At 49.4% G+C, this 20506-nt stretch overlaps 1 protein-coding gene across 1 annotated transcript in view; it reads left to right on the forward strand.

The window, feature by feature from the left end:
• The window catches only part of Adcy5 (adenylate cyclase 5), a 149378-nt gene that overhangs the window by 87036 nt on the left and 41836 nt on the right, over nucleotides 1-20506 (forward strand). The window contains exons 2-3 of the mRNA XM_050159706.1: nucleotides 9227-9376; nucleotides 12540-12661. Of these exons, the coding sequence (XP_050015663.1) occupies nucleotides 9227-9376; nucleotides 12540-12661 (272 nt within the window). The remainder of the gene's footprint in view (nucleotides 1-9226; nucleotides 9377-12539; nucleotides 12662-20506) is intronic.

Below are 20506 nucleotides of genomic sequence, written 5' to 3' on the forward strand. Positions count from 1 at the left end.
AGCCGGGGTTCCAGCTGACAGTTTGTGGGGAGTCCTGTGTGTCATGGAAAGTATCTGTTGTTTCAGGGATCCTTCCAGGGTCTTTGCATAGAGGAGGTGGGAGTCCCCCAGGAGATGTGTTGGTTTGGGAGAGATTTTTTTTAGCTAACCCAGAGTGGCAGTCCCGGATTAGCAGGTGCTAGCATGCTAGCTGGAGTGGAGAGAAGGTCAGCTTGCTCCTGGGTCCAGAGCCCTGCGGATGTGGTGAGTCACGCTATATGCCTGCACAAGAAAAGAGCTCAGTACAAAAGTCCCCAGGCACAGGTGATGTGGATTAGGCAGGGAGCAGTGGCATGTGACTTTAATCCCAGTACCAAGGAGGTAGAGGCAAGTGAGCCTCTCTGAGTTCAAGGCCAGCCAGAGATTCATAGTAAGACCCTGTCTCAAAAACAAATACAATCACCGCCCCCCCAATCCTTATTCTTTGCAAGGAATAGATTTTTAGAGGTATATTTTAAAAATTCTAAAAATATCTTAATATTCTTAAAAGGCATGGAGTATCTACCTGAACGTGGTGCAGTAGACAAGAAACCTTGCTGATAGACTTTCTAAGAGTATATAATTTAAGATACTCTTCCCTTCATTTATTTGATTTCAAATCTTAATGGGATTGTACTGCAGCCCCCCCCCCCGAGCTCCCCACGACCACTGCGTGGGACAAAGGCTCGTCAGTGTGGGAGGAGTGCGCTTTGGCAGGCCTGTCAGCTCCTTTCATTTGGAGCTCATGTGGTTGTTAGCTTCGTGTGTTTGTAAACTGGGACCGGCTGGTGACAGGAAGGAGGGGCCATCTCCCTCCCCATACCAGGAGACCTATCTGTCCCTCAGTTCCAGGTTACCTGGTTTCAGAAGGCCTGGGCTGGGCCTGGAAAATGGCATGGCACCTGGCCTCTCTGGCTTGCACTCTGTCAGGGGAGATTTCAGACCGCCGTGTCTGAGAAGATGCTGGGCGACTGCTCTGTGTCTGCAGCTGTTACTCCAGCAGAGGCAGGCAGGGTACACGTGAGGTGATGTGGTTGGGCCGAGTGCTGGGTGTGGGGCAGAGGGCAGCCACAGCCGGGGGCTGACGGGTGGCCAGTAAACTCTCCGGCAGGATTGCCAGGTGAAACTTGGGTCACTCTGCTCAATTTAAATTTCAGAAAAGCGGTGAATGATCTCTTATGTTGTGTGAGATCGACTTGTACTAAACATTATTTGGATTAAAAATCCCTGGCTGAAGTCTGAATAACAGAATACTCTGTTCTGACTCACATTACCACATGGTGAAGTTTGGGTCTGTGGGGAATTCTGATTGCTGCCACCACCACCACCACCATCACCACCATTACCATCACTACCACCACCACCTCTACCACCACCATCACCTCCATCACTATCACCACCACCACCACCACCACCACCACCACCACCACCACCACCACCACCACCACCACCACCACCACCACCTCAGTAAATTAACCACATTGCAGGCAGCAAGCTGAGTCTTGGAAACAGGAGCCAGGTTAAAGAGAAAACTGTAGAAAGTCTTCGCTAGCCCATGTTCCTATTTCCTTTCCTTCCCTGCCCATGTTTGTTTCTTCCTCCTTGCACTAGGCCTTGCGCCCTCTGCAGTGGTCTGAGAAGCGAGTCCGATCCACAGGAGCCTCAGTACAGACTGCACTGTCTGAGGCCGGCTGCCGGCATTTCTTCCAGTCTCCTGTCCCATCAGCACCGCAAAAACCCAGCAATGTCATCTACACCGTACCCGAAATTGAACCCTCAGCACGGGGACGATCAACAGCCCTGCCACTTCAGTCTTCGCAGTCTTTACCACTGTACACTTACAATTATTTACTAACGAAGCTTTTTATAGAAGACAGACTCTGTCCTTGCTTTTCGTTTGTTTGCCTCCATGGAGACCCGGGAAGGAAGAGACTCTCAACAGGCGTGATCATTGTGCCAGTGGAGCAGAGCCAGGCAGCATTTGCATGGGCCATCCCTGCGTCCAAAGTATCATGTGTACACTAGGCTTCCCAGGTGTCCCTAAGCAGAATTCCAGGAGGCCTGGCTGGTGCTTCCTCTCTAGTGTAACCCAAGCAGAACACCCGCAGAGAGGGTTTAGCATGCATGAAGATCTGCTGTGCTCAGTCAGATGCCTGCTTTGTAGAGGATAGTGAGGCAAGCTTAGACTCTCCCTCTTAGTTCTGTTTGCTGGTCCCCCCATCTTATCACTGATTCTGAAACACCAGCACCCCAGCACCGTCTTGGTCCCGGCTGGTTTGTGTTTAGTGAATGAGAGCAGTGTTTACAAAGCCATTTGGACCCTACTACTGGGTTACTGCCGCTGCTTTATTGGGCTTTGCACTGACCGCTGCTATTGGACTCTAGACTGCAGAAAAGACTTAATACAGCAGTAGAGACTTGAGGATTGAGACCTGGGGATTAGGACCCACAGGCTAGAGCCATAGCCTGCTGATAATTACCTTGGAAGTCATGTCTCAAAACCCACTTTGGTCTCCTTCTGGCCCTAGAAAGAGAAAAGCCTACCTTTTCTGTCTGGCCAGCCCTTCATAGTCTCTCCCAGAACACTGACTCAGTGTTCTTTTTTACCAAGGTAACTTACATACAGTAAAAAAAAATATCCATTTTAGTGTTGTGGGTTCAATAGATTCATATAGAAATATATGCCCCAGCACAGCCAAGATACGTAAGAGTTCCATCACCCCTAATAATTTCCTCCTGCTGCTCCATGGTAGTCAACCCCACTCCTGCCCCATGTGAACATACATCTGTTTGTAGTCAGTGTGGTGGTGCTTTTCCCAGAATGCCGTCTGCCTCTTCATTTTAGCATAGTGTATTTGCGTTGATCCATACTGGACATAGCCATGGTTTGTTCCTTTCCACAGCTGAGTTGGTGTTCATGACCAGGAAAGTATAGGTTCTTTGTATCAGTGTAACTTCCTATCTCATTTGAATGAGCACCTAAGACTGGGGGTTCTGGGACACATAGCAAGCGTACGTTTAACCTGACCCAAAGTTGCAGAAAATTTTTTGAGAGATGTTATTAATTCAATTTTAATAAAATCTGTTTTTGTATTTTTCTTTGGTCTTTTGTATTTTTGATGCAACATCTAAGGGATTGTTGCCGAATATAGAGCCATGAATATTTTTTGATTTTTAAAATATTTTTATGTAGTGGTGCACGCCTTTAATCTCAGCACTTGGGAGGCAGAGGCTGGCAGAGTCCTATGATTTTGAATCCAGCTGGTCTATATAGTGAGACCATGATCAAAACCAACTTATAGGAGTTTATTTTAGCTTATGGTTCCGAAAGGATGGGTCCATCATGGCAGAGTCAATGCATGGAAACAAGTGACAGGCATGGCATAAGGAATAGGAATTTGGATATCACATCTTCAGCCAAAACCATGAAGCAGCAAGCAGACTGAAGTGGGATGTGGCTATAAGCTCTCAAAGCCTGCCCTTAGTAATGTACTTCCTCCAGCAAGGCTATACCAGCTCCCCAAACAGTGCCACCAGTTAGAGACAGAGAGTTTAAATACCTGAGCCTATGAGAGACATCTCTCATTCATATTGTCCCCAAAATGCTTATTATTTATTCCTTGACAGTTTTATTCACATGTGGGCACGCTCCTCATCATCCATGCTGTAATCATTGCTTGCCTTGATCTGATGCAGGTAGCAGTAGCTGCTAACAATGGCCATGCCCCTGTGAAGGCAGCCCTTCACAGCACTCATGGCTGTGCTCTGGTTCTTACGTCCTTTCCAACCCTTCTTCCATGATGTTCCCTTGGCTGGGGATGGGGTGATAACGTCCCACTTAGGACCAGACACGCTTCTCAGCACTTAAACAGTTGTGAGTCTCTGTATTGACTGCTTTCCACTCCAACCTTCTGACCAAGGTGGACAACAGAACTAACACATGGGTATGAAGATAAATATTCAAAGAGCAGATTGACATTGTGTCTATTTAGCAGAACAACAGTAGTAGATTCCCCCTCTAGGCCCACGGCTTCCTTAGTCGTGAGTTTTTAACCAGGTCTACAGTACCAGACATAAATTCCCTCTTATGGAACAGACCTCAAATCCAATCAGAAAGTGGTTGGTTGCCCTATGTCAGTCATGCCACTACTGCCTCTGGGTACGCCTTGCTGGCAGGCCAGTATTGGGGCATGGTGGGTTCATCACTGAATATGTTCTCTCTCCCCATGACCTTATGGCACTTTGACACTGAAAAATAGCCGGCAGGGAGAAAATTTCCACGTCCGTTTTAGCTAGATTTCTCTATGACCTTCAACCAAAAGGGTTTTGTCTTCTCCAAGAGGGCTGTGATGGACAACAAAAGGCCTGTGCTGTTTGGGGAGCCTCTCTGACCAATGACTTACAGGAAAATATCCCACACCCAACAGTGAGATTTTCATTTAATAACCATGTCATCTTGGGAAAGCATTGTCTACCCATGCAAGATACCTCAGTTCAAATTCAAAGCAGTAGATTTCTATAAGACTTTTCACACATCTTCGGTTTGGGTTAACCCCTTCCTCTTCCCACCTCCTCTCTCCCACCCTCACTGAAGCCTTTAATCCCCAGTGATCCTCCCCTACTTTCATACGACATGTGTTCTACTACCCCCTCCCTGGCTTACGACCTCTCCCCCTAATCTTAGACCCTTTCTAGCTTTCTGATCTCTACAGACATTCAAAATTAAGCAGAGACATTTAAAAATTTAAATCTAGAATTTACAGGCTGGAGAGATGGCTCAGTGGAACAGCACTGGCTGTTCTTCCAGAGGTCCTGAGTTCAATCCTCAACAACCACATGGCAGCTCATGATTGAGTGCCCTCTTCTGGTCTGCAGGCATACATGCAGATAAAGCACTTATATACACCATCACTTTTAAGCTAGGGTTTACATATGAAGGAGAATATGTGATGGCTATCTTTATAAAGTCACAAAGAGGCGCCTATGCTTTATTGTGGGTGGTTTATAATTATGGCTCTCAGACTTCTCATTGATTTAACTTTTATATGTGGTGTGAGACGGGGATCTAAGTTCCATTCTTTTGTATGTACCCAACCAATTGACACAGCATCACTTGTTGAAAAGGCTTCTCTTTCTCCATTTAATTGCCTATCTTTGTCAAAACTCAACCAGTCATGGTATGGGAAGTCCTTCTGTATATGTGTTGCTTTTATTGGTTAATGAATAAAGAAGCTGCTTTTGGCCAATGGCTTAACAGAATATAGCCAGGCTGGAAGAGGGGGGAGAGGTAGAGTCAGGGAGATGCCATGTAGCCACCGCTGGGGACAGATGAGCCAGAATCTTGCCAGTAAACCACAGCACAGGGCAATACACAGATGAATAGAGATGGGTTAAATTAAGATGTAAAAGCTATCCAATAAGAAGCTAGAGCAAACAGACCAAGCACTGATTTAATTAATACAGTTTCTGTGTGATTATTTCAGGTCTGGGGAGCTGGAAATGAACAAGCAGCCTCCCCCGACTACATGACCATTAATAGATAATTTTGTTTTATGCTCTATCCCATTGACCTATACCTCTATGGTTTCTAAATTAATGACACCTTGTAATAAGTCTTTAAGTTTCATACTTTGAATCTCAGCCCATAATTTTCAAAATCACTTTGGCTTATTTTGCCTGTTATCATTGCTTTGATCATCATCATGTTGTGCTTGAAGATTGGGATGAAAACTGACACCTGTATGTTACCTAATACAAGATACACCTTTCCATTTAAAAAATAAGTCTAAATACTTTTTATCGGTGTTATATAGAAAATTATTAGTTGGATTTATAGTGTACATAATTTTCATGGTTTCAATGCTATTTAATTGGTACTTTGCTAAGTTTTACTTTCAATATTTCACTGCTTATATCTAGAAAAATGGTTGCTTTTTATCAGTCTTAGCCCATGACTTATAAACTTGCATATTAATTCTGGTCATGGTTTTCTAGATTCATTAGAAATTTCTGTGAAAACAGTTATGCTGTCTTCAAACTGACAGTGTTATGTTTTATTTCCAATATGTCTCATCTTTCTCTCTTTCTTTCCTTCCTTTCCCCCCTTTCAATGGGGTCTCATTATGCTACCTTGGCTGGTCTTGAATTCATGGACTCTGTTGCCTTAGTCTCTTGGATAGCTAGGTTTTAAGGTATATATTTGCTGCTGGCTCCAATCTGTATGCCTTTATTTTTCTTGTCTTATTGCGTGGTCTGGGACCTCCACCACCACAATAAATGAAAATGATGAGCAGAAATAATATGTAACTTTTCCTTAGCCATGGGGGAAGACATTATGCCTTTCCCAGTAAGAAGGATGGTAGCTATAAGTTTTTGCATGTGTTATTGATCAGATTAAGTGACATCATTCCTAATTTGGTGGGATTTTTCCCCCTTGGGTCATGAATGTATGTTATATTTTGTCAAATGTTTTTGCCGGTAATTATTGAAATGTCATGTAGTTTCTCTATGTTATTCTGTTAATATGGAGAAATGCTAGATGTTTGAAGTTGAACCAGCCTCCGTTACTGGGACAACTCCTATTAGTTAGGTTGGGTTATCACTACTCATTGTCTTAACTATGGTTAACTCTTTGTTTTCTCCACTTTCTTCTGTCTTGCTGCTGCTTTCACTGCCTTCTCTTTTCACAGACTTCCCCTAACTAGCACATCCTGCAGCCTTCACTCAGCATCCCCAAACCTATCATTGTATGACCCCAGTGACTTCCCAGAGGCCTGCACTTGGGGTCTTGGCTGATTACACTGAAGGCCACAGTCTGTTTCTTCCGGAATACACTTCTATCTTGTCATAGGGTTCTGTGTTGGCTCCGCCTTGCCTGGCCCCAACCTCAGACAGGTCTTGGTTTGCTCCTATTTTGGCTTGTGTGGCAGGGTTCTACCTACCTTCCATTCCCTATGTGATTGCCCTTATGAGTCGTGGAAGCCATGTGCCTGTTCATCCTGCATTTTTGATTCAGCAATCTTTAATTGTTCCCACTGTGTAAGGATTATGTCTGGCTTGCTCCACCTGCACTACGTATTTTCTTTCTGGGTTTCTGGAGAATCTGAGTTATTTACTCAAGGACCAGTTGCTTTTCACGGCCTTGCTATGTGTCTCTCAATGCCCAGTGTACTCTGACTTTCCCAGAGGCCTCCTCATCAATCCTCCACTTAAGCACTTACCACTGCTTTTTTGCGTGATGTGTGTTTGTTTCTGCTTTATATTCCTGATTCTCCTTCAGGTCTTATCACTTATCCACTTGTCTTGGATGGTCTGAGTTGCTAAGAATACCATAGACTGGGTAGCTTGTAAACATAAGAACTTGTTTCTCACATTTTGGAGATTGAAAGTCTGAGATTAAATTGTTGGCATGGCTGGATTCTGGTAAACATTCTCTTTGGGGTTCTGATGAGCATCTTCTTTTGGGTTCTGGTGAGCTCCTCCTTGGGGTTCTCATTTTTTCATATGGGGGGCAGCAGAGGTGAGGGAACAAGCAAAAATCTCTTCCCATCAAGGCATTAATCCTGTTCATGAGGCATCCACCCTGATGATCCTGTCTCTTCCTCTTTCTACCAATAGCAGGTGTTTTAAGGGAACTTGAGCATCCCATATGTAACATTCTTTAGGTGACTTGCTAGTTGCCATAGAGCAGGGTTTTTTTCTTCCCTTTTCATAAATAGATTTTCAATGTCAGGTCTTTACATAAAATGTCAGAATTTAGGTATGGGTAGGATTTGGGTAGGAGTTGGTAACAGTAATATTAACCAATGAAGTTGGGACCATTGGTCACCTGAGCCTGCTTCTGCCATGGAGTTCAGAGTCCTCTTTGGCTAGGGGGTTACCTGATTGTTAGAATGAGACAGATGAGTTCTGTTTGTAGAGCAGGGCAGACACGCTCTGGGCATCTCTAGAGAGGGAGGGCACTATAGCCGGTATGAGCTCATCTGGCTCCTGGACCTTCACTTGGCTGGGGAGGTTGTGGGGCTCAACACGACCTCAGGGTATGGCAGGGTGTGGATCTGAGCCAAGGACGGATACAGTGGAAGCCCCAGAGGACTGTGGGAATCATGTGTTGCACCCGTTGCTGGGCAGAGACATTCCCAAGTAAAGCTCTTTGAGATTTATATGGACAAGCACCTTCCTTACTCCGAATTGGTGACCAATGCAGGCTTCTCAGAGGCCAGCAGGCCACAGTGAAGGATGCAGGGCTGAGGTTAGAGCTCGAGGTTGAGATTAACAAGCTAAGGAGTGGGACTGGAGTGGAGCTCGAAGCCCACACAGCCTCCAGACCTAAGATCTCTCCAGGATTCTTGTGTCTTGGGACAAGGATAGGAACAGGTTCAGCATGGTCATATCCACAGAGCTTTGCTTGCTCAGGTTCGTTCTGAAGAACCTCAGCTCACAGAGCTCAATCCCCTTGCCTTTTGGGGGGTCTGTTACACCATTTTGTTTTACCTTAGCCTTTCACTAAGTACTTTTTTCAAAAGAAGCTTAGCTTTAGGGCTGCCTAGCAACAGGGTGAAAATGCGTTTTCACACGCATCTCAGTCAGCATTCAGCTACTCAGTGAGGAGTAGCGGAGGACAGATGCTGGAGCGTGGAGCTGTCAGGAGAGGCCTGGAGAGGAAGGAACTGAGCCTCCTCTCATCTCCACTGGCCAGACTTCACTGCCCAGAGTGCTTGTCATGGTCCTGTGACCTGCATGGCCGGTGCAGCCTGGACCAGTGGGACACAAGTTTTATAATAGTGGGCCAGGGCCTCTTTAGGAAGGAACCCCTTTGTGCCATCCCAGCTCCCACACTTTGAAAAGAGAAGTCCTGCCACTTTGGGGGAACCCTTCTGGTGGTAGCTCTCAACTCCAGTCTTTTTAATTTGTGGTAACACTGGCACATGTGGCATGATTGTTCAGAGACTCTGTGTTCTTAGGTGCTGTGCCTCTATCACATGCCAGCCAGGCTTAGGTCTTTGGAGACATTAGAAAATCCGAAAGATTAAGTTTGACTTCTTCTAGTCCTGTGTTAGCTACATTTGGCCTTTGTTTGTTATTGGCTAGGTGAGATGTGGATGGGGGCTCTGGACTTTGGGGTCTGAAGGACTAGGGTTGGGCAGGGCTCCGGTGTCCATGCCTGCCATGTTCTTGAGTTCTGTGTGCTTGGCTTCTTCCTCTGCAGCTTGTCTCCAATGTCCTCATCTTCTCCTGCACCAACATTGTGGGTGTCTGCACTCACTACCCAGCTGAGGTCTCCCAGAGACAGGCCTTCCAGGAGACCCGAGAGTGTATCCAGGCTCGGCTCCACTCACAGCGGGAGAACCAGCAACAGGTGAGTGAGGCACAGCCCAGAGGCCTGGATGGCAGCCAAGGCCTATGGCCAGCCGGCTGAGGAGCAGCCGGCTAGTTCTCTGCCTGCTCCCATCTGCCCAGCCCCTCCTCCGAGCAATAGTTCCCTCAGGGAGTCCAACTTTGATGCTCTGTAGGAGCCTCTTGGCTTTCCCTTGCCTATAGTCTCCTCATGTGGCCCTGTGGTCAGGCAGCAAAAGGCCTCCTCTATCCTGGGCCCCCACAAATTGAAGAAGTGAGATCAGCCAGTATTTCCAGCCTGGGCGGAGGCATTTACCCAAGGGAAGGAGGAGGAAAAGGAGCAGGTACTGTCAGCCTCTTGGGTACCCTGACCCAGCTCTTCTTCTCTGTCCAGTCCTGGGTGTGGATGCTTCAGAGAAAGGAGGTCGTCCTGTCTCCCCCCACAGTGTACTTGACCAGAGAGACTGGCCATCCATAGGGCCACAGCTCTGTGCCAAGAGAAAACCCTCAGACATTTCTCCTGGGTAAGGTGTCGCGGTGACTCAGGTTGGCATCAAGGTTCCAGCTGATCCTACTCTGAGGTTTTACTTGGGGGGTCATATCTAGGTCACTGCTGTCCATTTCCTGCAGATAATCCAAACAGATGGTTATCTGTCCCTGCTCCCCCTGCTAACACTGCCTAGACAGACTGAGGGTGGTGGATGCTCGCCCCAAAAGTTGGTCAGCATGGAGAGAGGGGTATCTATACACTTGGACCAGCATGACTCTGGGAGTTCTGTAGACCAATGGGTCCTCCCCACGGATCCTCAGCAAACACTGGTATAGGTCTCCTGTATGCCACATGCCATCAGGCCCCTGTCTCGTTGAGCTAGAGACAGGAAGAGAATGGCCAGGCAGCAGAAAAGTACACACTGTGACTGCTCTGCTTACTGAAGTGTAGGTGACTCGGTCTGGTCTGGATGTGGGCTAGGTGGGTACAGTGACGTGGCCACTGACATCCAGACGACCAGATAGGAGATGAGCTTTCCAAGTCCTGTCCCTGCCTGTGCCCTCTAACGCTGCTCCCTGTGGCTGCCATGATTTGCCAGGTACCCATATGGACACTGACCAATCTGAAGTCTGGCTGTCCTTGTTTATGCTCCCCCACTTTGGAGACACAACCTCACGTATCCCAGGTTGGCCTTGAACCTTGGATATAGTCAAGGATGACTTTGAACTTCTGTTCCCCTTGCCCCATCTTCAAATTCTAGGCGTGTCTCCATGTATTCAGATTCTACAGCACTGGGATCAAACCCAGGGCTTTATGCCTGTTGGACCGGTTCCCTTCCACCTAAACTACATGTGGCCCCAGCTCTGCCCCCAGCCTCCCTTCTCTCAACCTTGCCTGAGCCTCCGGTCCAGCTCCTCGGAGGAAGCCCTGCTCTGCAGTATCGCTGCCCTGACAGCCTTCCCACCCCTTCTGCATACACCCTGCTCACCACCTAAGTCTCTGCCTTCCTCAAGAGCCCCTCATCTTATCTCTGTTATCAGCTCCAGGGCCTCTCCCCTGAGAATGGAACCCCTTCCTTCACTTGCATTTTACACAGCCGCTCTGGGCGTCATCTTTCCCCAAGGATGCTAGTCATTTGTTTCTGTACTTTGAAACAGGGTCTCCCTGTGCAGTGCAGATTGCCCTGAGTTCTCCCTGTCTCCTGCAGCCTCAGGGCTAGGGGTCTAGAATCCTGCCTGATGTGGTGATTGATATTAAGCAAGGGTGTGCTATCGTGATCTGGTTTGGAGAGAGTTGGGCTGTACAGGCAGCAGGGAAGGCTAAGGGGGAGGCAGAGAGCCAGAGTGGTGCTGCCTGAGTCCCAGACACAGGTGAGCACTGCACTGGAGCCATAGAAGAGGACGCTGAAGGGAAAGGACACATTCGAGAGCTGTTCCCAGGTCAGTGCTGAATGCCGGGACTTGGCCTGGGGCTGAGAGGAGAGGAATGAGTACCCAAGGAAAGTTCTAGAAACATAAGCAGTTTCTGCAGGGGCAGGATCTGGACCCTGATGCAGGAGGATGGAAGTGTCCTCTGCAAAGGCAGGGAGGGATGGGAGAGGGAGTCTTGCTGAGGATGGGATATCACAGGTGGGCATTTGGGAGTCAGCCATGGGGCTAGAGATGAGCGGAGGTGACAGAGTTGATGGATGGATGGTTGTGGCTCGACTGTGGATCTGCTCCCCGAGGTAAGAGTGTTTTGAGGGCAGATGTAGAGCATGCTTCACTGGGCATCCAGAAGAAGAGGAACCCAAGAGGACACTTCAGTCTCAGGGCTACCTCGGGGGAGGGGATACACAGAATTCAGTGCAGAATGATGTGCAGGAGAGAGGCAGAGGGCTGCGGGCAGCTGGAACGGAAGGCCTGAGAGGAGAGTACTTAAGTGTGTGAGCCTGGCAGAGGGCTTAGTCCAGAGCCAAGGCTGTGGCCTTCAGATAGAGCCACTCTGCACAGAACAGACCACGGAGGAAAACTCAGGAATTGAGTGAAGTCCAGGCTCTATAAGCAGCTGACATGACTTGGCACGATGTGGCCCTGTCCCCTGTCCCTGCTCTCTCCCACCTCCCTTATATGACTGGCTTTAGCTTCTCTTGCTTCCTCAAAGTTAACTCTCTTTTCTCTTGTTCCTGGGCCACTGTCTCCCAGTGGTATTGAAAGGCTCTGCAGGCTCCTAGGCCTTCTCTAACGACAGCAGTTCTAGCCTAGGCCTGCTCCTGGCCTCCAGGGGGGGGGGGGGCCTGCCTGTAGGCGCATGGCTCTGATTCTCACACCCAGACTGCTGCGTGGCACGTAGTAGACATCTGTAAATACTCGACGTCTGGATGGGTCCGGCTAACGCTGTCAACAGTAGTTTGGCCAAGGCCACCCAAGTTTTTAAGGTTTTAACCCAAGCTGCTTGATCGTCAAGGCTCCACCCGGAGTGCTTTTCCCAGAGTAGAATGGAGGCAAGATGGGTGATGAACCAGGAGGTATCCCAGAGAATCCTGGGGCGTGACTCCTGCTGCTCCCTCCTCTTACACTGGTTCTAGTTCCGTGGTTCTCGGAAGAGCCTTGGAGGTCCTCCTGTGCCCTGCACCCGGGGGCATGGGTATGGATGAGAGGGGACCGGCCAGAGATGTGGAAGGAACGGTGACTGGCTCATCTGCTTCCCTCTGCAGGAGCGTCTCCTGCTGTCTGTCCTTCCCCGTCATGTTGCCATGGAGATGAAAGCAGATATCAACGTCAAGCAGGAGGATATGATGTTCCACAAGATTTACATCCAGAAGCATGACAATGTGAGGTAGGGGTGAGGGCAGGGTGGGGGAACTGGACCCTGGTGAAGACAGCCTCACGGAGGGTGGGGGTTGGGCTCAGCCTATCGGGGTGGCCCAGTGCTGTGGAGCAGGCCAGCTCTGCCCTTTGTCTGTTTGGGGAATTAGCACTGTTTAACTTCCTGCCAGGGTATGAAGTAGGCAGCAAGACTGTAAGAGAGACTAGAGAAAGGAGGGGAGAAAAGAAGCGGACCCGCTTTCAGGGGAACCGCTCACCTGACAAAGATAGAACACATGGACATGGACCCTGGTGTCACCCTTATTACAGTCCCCTTCACCAGCCTCTTGCATGCCCTCTAAGCTTGTGTGTACGAGCCACTGTCCCAGGCATCGCCCATCTTGCCATTGATCCTTTGACATCTCTACCGGGAACACAAACAGCGTTCCTAACTTAGAGATCCAGTTGGATTGAGACCAGTGCTGAAGCCCCCCCTCCCCCCAAGCCAGTATGGTAAACCCAGCCTGCTCCGGAGCCCACTTTGCCTCTGCTGCACGTTGGCTGCCTCCCTAGGCAGAGCCGCTGACAGCAGGGATGTGCAAACAGATGTAGGTTAATAGAGTGCAAAATCTGCTTATGAGTTCCACAGGGACGTAAGCAACACAGGTGGCCTTCATCCACCGTGGCTCCTAAGAGCCTGGTAATTCTCCAGTATGCCCAGGAAAGGAGCCACTGTGAGCTTCGGGAAAGTTACCTTCTCTCTCCTAAGGCACGAGTCCTCTGAGGTTGAGTGAAGAGGCTCGTGGGAGGCATGGGCTGTTTTCAGTGAAGGGAGCCATTGGATCAGGCAAACTGCCCCCACTATGGCTGTCGGCGGGGACGGAGGGGGAACACAACACTGTGATTTGCTTGTAGAACCAGCTGAGCCATTTAGCTTCTGGATGTGCTCTGAAGTCTGCGATGACCCTTCTGCATTCATTAAGGGCCCCTCCCACCTGTCTCTTAAAACTCAAAGGCCAAGGCTGTGAGGGGCAAGTGTAGACTGCACCACACATCTGTGGTCTGTTTGGGGGTGGATTTTGAAGCTTCCCCATAAGCCACCCACGCTCCGAATCAGGCAGCACCAAGATGGCTGCCTGCCACGTGGCTAATGGACATGAGCCCTGGGAAGCAGACGGCATGCAGGTTCCTCTGCCTGTCCTCGGGTGTGAAATGTCACGTTATCATCCCCACTGTACAGACTAGGAAACGGAGGCCCCGAGGTTTACTCTTTTTTTTTTAAAGGTTTATTTACTTATTATCTATACAGTGTTCTGACTGCATGTATGCCTGCAGGCCAGAAGAGGGCACCAGATCTTATTGCAGATGGTTATGAGCCACCATGTGGTTGGTGGGAATTGAACTCAGGCCCTTTAGAAGAACAGCTAGTGCTCTTAACCCCTGAGCCATCTCTCCAGCCCCCGAGATTTACTCTTTATCTATGGACCACACTGGCTAAGAGGGATGCTTGTCCCCAGCAAGATTTTTGACCTTTTGACTTCGAATATATGTTTCTGTACCTAGGTAGAGGGGTTTGGGCAAGAACTCTGAAAGGAAGTTTGGAGAGCTCTTGGGAGGAGAGAGAGGGAGAGATGTGTGTGTGTTATATAATATCGTGTGTGTGTTCAATCATATGACTGAGGCATCCCAGGGTCCTTCTATGATCTGAGGTCTCTGTCTAGGGACATTGGAAGTAATAGCTTTCCCTGCCTGTTAGGACAGATGCAAGAGGCTTGGGTTTTAGATGGGAAGGGGGTGCTCCACACGTGGCCCCAACATGTTGGAGCTGGGTCCTGAGCTCCTCTCTCTATCTTCCCGACCATGTCCCTGGAAAGAGACAAAGGTGCCTTCTTTAGCTACTCTGAGCTCAGCAGAGCATCCTGTGGCTTCCACTGATGTCGGCACAGATAATCTGGAAGGAAATCTGCTCTGAGAAACAGCCTGGCATGGGTCCTCAGCCCCAGCCCTCCAGCAAAGAGGCTTGCTCAGAGAGTACCCAGACCTGCTCAGTTCACAGTCATAATCTCAAGGGATGACCCTTGTTCTGGGTACCATTGCACCTGCTTCCAGCAGTGGCCCTGCAGTGATTAAAAGGAAAGTCGCAGAGGTATCTCAGTATCAACAAGGCACAAGTCAGGCCTCTGTCACAGTGGACATGTTTCTATTTAGCATGAGCCAGATTGAGAACAGCGATCAGCAAAGAGAAGGAGAGAAAAATGAAGATGCTGTGGTGCTTAAGGGGGCAGAATCTAAAGTTCTCAGGGAGGGCTAGAATCTATAGCATACATCAGAGATTAGGGTGCCACAGTCATACAAACGTCCTGCTGGGTCCCTTCCTAGGGTCCTAGCCTGGATGTAGCCTTGGGAAGAGGCGCATGCTCACTCTAGTCTCATATTTGAAGAGGACGTCAGGTTAGACTAGTAGTGCTGGTGGGCCTCCTAGTTTAAAAACACACCAGGGCCAGGCTCAGAGAAACCAAGAGGTGCAGAGATTAGGCCTGGGTTCTGGGGTCTCTGCTGAGTACTGACTGTGTGAACAAGGCACTGCACCCCTCTGAACCTGCTTCCTCGTCTGCACATAGAATAGCAGACGTCTCGAGATTGGTTGGGATGCTGTGAGACGGTGCAGAGCTGTGCTGGTGTCTCAGTGTGCAGCACTCAGGAGCTGCGATCGTTGCTGTTGTTTTCTGGGTTGTTATCTGGCCTGTAATCAACAGAGGAAGCCCCGTGTTCTTAGCTGGAGAGGGCAAGGGTGAGTCACATTCCTCAATTCTCTGCAGACTTGTAACAGTTACTGAGGGTGATGGCATGCCGCTCTCTGCCCCCAACAAGAGCAAGGCCACAAAGAAAGTAAATCAACCCCATAACATGCAGCTCCTGGGGTGCCAGCTGAGACTGAGCAAGGACTTTGAAGAATGCTTTGGTCCTGGGCTACCACTGACTGTGGCATGAGGTCCCAGATGCCGCTCCTGTCTGATGAGTGCTGACAGATGAGCTATGTCAGCCCCTGTGGTTGGAGGCTCAGAGAGTGCTTCCACTCCTACGGGGACATCAGGACTCAGAGGGGCCAGAGCATTGGTTCTCAGCCCTTTGAATGCTGTGACCCTTTAATACAGTTCCTTTTGTTGTGGTGACCCCCAACCATAAAATTATTTTATTGCTACTTCATGACGGTAATTTTGCTATGATTATGAATCATAATGTAAATATCTGTGTTTTCTGATGGTCTTAGATGACCCCCGTGAAAGGGTCATTCAACCCCCACAGGGGTCACGGCCCACAGGCTGAGAACCACTGGGCTAGGGGAAGAAGACACAGTATAGGAAGATGCAGACACCCAGGTCACTGGAGTGGAGCAGGACAAGTGTCCGCATGGAGCAGAGCGGCACACATCCCGGCCCTGTCAGCTGGGAACTGGGACTGTGGACAGTCACCTTGTTTTCTCAGCTGTAACCTGGGGATAGATGTGTGGGCTCATTCGTCTGTTTAGTGCTGGTACCGCCCAATCTGTGCAGTCACAAGCTTCACGCCAAGACGCAGTAGAGACAGGGAGCATGGCTGGGAGCTAAGGGGCACTCTCTCTGAAGGTGACTTGAAATTAAGATCTCTGCTGTCCCCAGAGGCACTTGAGAGGTCCGTGCCACTCCTGGGGATGCTTGAAGTTAGTGTATGTTCCATCTCTGGCAGTCAACTCGAAGGTGCCCAGTGTTGGGAGAAACAACGTTAGGGGTACATGCCTGGAAAGCCCCCAGCCTGCTTAGTAATCCATGTTCTGATGTCCGTGGAGACTGCCAACCTGGCTTAAAGATCAGGTGGTAATCCACTACTCCAGAGGCCGGGGGACAGAGAATGCCAGGCTCTCCTGACTTCCATGGTGGGTCCTAATGAATGAAGGTGAACCCCACTTGACTCCCCTCACACTGGTGTTCCTTAGGATATAAGGTTGTTAGATGGTAGAATGGTTAGGACTGGTCCAGATTCTTCCTTGTAGAAAGGGGTGAAAGGTCACCACCCCTAGGGGGTGCAGATCCCTGCTGGGGAAGTATACTCTTTCCGAGGTAACTTGCCTCTGCCCCAGTTCCCATCTTTATATCCCCACTTCGGAAGTTTCATGTGGGATACTGAATCTGAGCCTCATTGTTTCATTTGCTGGTACCCACGAGGTTCAGCAGAAGGGCTGCCCAGCCTGGGCTGTGAATGAGGTCATATGCAAGCTCCCTGTTAAGTGCTGTGGAAATGACCTACATGCCTCCTCTTTCATCCAGGCCCCCCTCTCTCTAATTTCTTTCCCCTTTGAAGGTTATCGTCTCTCCTGTCTCCTTCAAGGACATGGCTGCATTCCCTAGGTTGCTTTAGTGTCTGGCTCAGCCACCATGTGGTGTGGTTCTGAATTATAATGATCATGGACCATGTCTGAGATGCTTAGATACCCATGGATGGAATGTGCCTACTGGGGGCAGGGTGTGGAAAGAACCAACCTCCAGTCCATCCTTAGCCATCTGAAGAGTGGACCATGGGCATCTCAAACCTGATGCTGGAAGTATGCACAACTCTATTCAATACCAATTATGATTGCAAATGGTCTCTGCCTATAAACAATTACTGAGATCCTATTATGTGCCAGGTGATGCTATTAAAAGGGCACTATTACGAAGTATCTAGTCCTCATGGGAACGTAAGAGCTGAGCAGAGGGCTGTGGGAGCGGTGAGTTGGGAGCCACTTGGGTTGGACCTCTTATTTACTTTGTGTGTGTGTGTGTGTGTGTGTGTGTGTGTGTATGTATACATATATACTAGAGAGATGGTTCTGTGATGAAGACCTTGCTGCTCTTGTGAAAGGCTGGAATTTAGTTTCTGGCACCCACATCTGGTAGCTCCCAATGTCCTATAACTCTACCTCCAGGGGATCCAACCCTCTCTTCTGACCTCTATGGACAACCACATGCTCATGTACATACCCACATATGTGCATGTACATACCAACATATGTATATACATATAAATAGATGATAAACCTTTTAAAAGACTGATCTAGCATAAGATGGTATGCTTAAAACCCAACCTTGTGAGTGGCATTAGCTACGTTCGTGTTGTGCACCCGCCCCTGCCTCCAGTGCTGTCGTCCCCAAACTGGAACTATAACTGTTAAACACGTCCCTGTGCCCCCAGACCCCCACTCCAGGAACTGCTTTTCTTCTTTCTGTCCTCAGCAGTTTGATTATTCTAGAGATCTCATATAAATAGAACTCCAGAATTTGTGCTTTTGATGACTGGCTTGGCTCACCTGATGTAATGTTCTCATGGTTCAACCAGGTTGTGGCATTCGTCAGGGTTTTCTCCCCTGTTGAGGCCGAGTAAGATGCCTTTTGAGTACGCCACATTCGCGCCATCTCTTCCTGGGATGCCCCTCGGGCAGCTTTACCTTTGTGAGTGATGCCGCTGTGTGCATGGGTGAACAAATATTATTCATACCTCTGCTTTCTGGTTGTCTGGGTATACGTACAGAAGTGGGGCTGCTGGCTCATGTGGTAAACTGGTCTGATTTTTTTTTTTCTTTAAGGAACCCCCCCCCCACACACACACAGGTTTCTGTACTCCAGCCTTCCTGACGGCACCTGCTCAGGGGCTCCGCTCTCTCCTTGTCTGGGGTTCACAAAAGGCCCACATTTGTGTTGGGACACAGTATAAGGACCAATGGGGAATGGAGCCAGCAATCAGCAAGGGCTTAGCTCTCAGCTCTAGAAATCGGGGCTCTGGCAAGCCAGGAAAGGGGGAGGAGAGGGGGGAGAGAGGCTCTGATGGCTGAGCACGCTGGGCTGTGTTTCGGAGACAAGTACAAACAGGTGTGACCCGTGGGTCGGATCCTACTAAGAATTCAGACATGAGGATTATTCTGAGTGGGCTTAGTCGAGGAAGGCATCGTGAAGATGAGTGGGTCAGAATCGGGTTCTGAAAGAGAAAGAGTGATTTGCTTTCTGCCTTTTCAAACATAAACATTTTATTATATAAAGGCCTGTGCTTTGTAGTGAAATTGGAAAATGTAGGCGGTGTAGAAAAGAAAAGGAATTCACGCAGATCGGGTTGACTGCTGCTGGGGTTTGGTGCAGCCTCCTCTGTGGGCCTCTCCTGTGGAGGGCGTTTTTCCGAGCCTCTCACATTCCTGAACGAGGGTCCACAGGCACCGCCAGGCTCCGTTGCTTGCGTGGTAAGGAGGAGATGTGATTATGGGCTGGCCTGGGGTTTGCAGGAGGCCCAAAGGCTTGCTAGCAAAGTGGATTATGGGATATGCCTTGATCTGAGGTCCCCCAACTTCTCCTCTTGGACCTCACTTACCGAAGTGATGTCCCTGTTCCTGCCAGGGTGGAGAGGTTATGGCCACCTGGGCAGATTCTCGCCTTGATGGCATTGGGCACTAGTATTTGGTGTCCTCGCCTAGGTCACCCCCCCCCTTTCCTTTCCAGCCTGTGCCTAGGGTAATTCTGACTGATGCCGACTCATTTAAAAAAGTCTGTTGAAAAAAAAAGCCCCGTGTCAACTCCTCACACCTGGTAGTGCCAACTCACCCAGTGGATGTGAATGACTCTTTGCTCCCCTTTACCCAACAAAGCCACAAACTCAAGTGTCTGTCCAGGCTGGGTGATGTGGAGGAGATCAAGGGTGGGTGCTTCAGGGGCATCTCTGTTGGACACAAAGAAATGGCTTCCTACACAGGCCTAACCACCCCAGGGTGCTGCCAGCATCCTTAGAGGTGGACTGAAACTTTACCACACTTCTTTCCTGTCCCTCCTTCCATAGCCTGGATCTGGATGAGGCTCCAGGGATTGGGACTCTTCAGGCACAGCCGTTAGCACTGCCAGCCCACCCAGTCCTGAGTGCCCAGCGATGCTGCAGGATGTGGCCCTGTGTGTAGGAGCTGGGCCAAATGCTGACAACTCATAAGTCACAGGCCTATTGGCAGGAAGAGGGGTTGAGTGTAAGGAAATGCCTGCGGGCAGAGCAGGGCTACAGAGGGCCTACAGTGGTAATTGGTGACATGCCCCACACTTGTGCCTCTGGAGTGGCAGTCAGGCTAGCTAGGGAGTGACAGAGGACAGATCGTTAGGGAAGTATCCCCCATGTGGGCCCGTCCCCAGTGTCTAGTCGCTCCAAGGACCCACTAGTGTGTCAAGAGGAGGGCTCAAATGAGCTGATGTATGAGCCAACATCTTTCTGCTTCTCTAGGCCTGGTGCTGGGCTGTGAACTGGCTTTAGAATCCCCAGGGATACAGCCAGGAAAGCCAGGTGGGCAGAAGAGATGGTCTGTGTTGGGGAGACCCTATGAAGCATAGCAGCCTTCATAAGGGACAGTCTGAAAGCAAAATCCTCCCACAGAACAGAGGCCTCTCAACGGGCGAATGAGGGCGCAGTTGCCAGTTTCCATGGAAGGGCCAGAGTGGCTTCCGGGATCAGAGCTGGGACCTCAGAGACCTTGTATGAGATTCTCCCAACCCAGGTTAAAATGTGCTTGGCATGACTCTTGGATGACTGTGGGTGACCTACACTCTCTGCATCCCCAAGAGCTGAGAGAGCCATAGAGACCCCTCCCAGTATGCCAGCAGTTGGAGAAGTCTCGGGTTTCTAAGCCTCCCTGGTGATAACCACACAGTATCTTCTGTCCCTGGTAACCATGCTGGTTTTGTGAGGGACCCCCACAAGCTTCACAGGCTCCTCTCTGAAGTGATATTTTGGGATCCTAGGAGGCCCTGTGAGGCAGAAGGGGGAGTTCACAATTTGTGCTCTAGCTTTCCTGGAAGTTGTGGGCATTCTCTCCCTTCCAGTAAATAAGCATCAGGCACTG

The sequence above is a fragment of the Alexandromys fortis genome, unplaced genomic scaffold, assembly GCF_014885135.2.
Source record: "Alexandromys fortis isolate MF-2015 unplaced genomic scaffold, M_Fortis_MF-2015_v1.1 scaffold_119, whole genome shotgun sequence".
NCBI classification, from domain to species: Eukaryota; Metazoa; Chordata; class Mammalia; order Rodentia; family Cricetidae; genus Alexandromys; species Alexandromys fortis.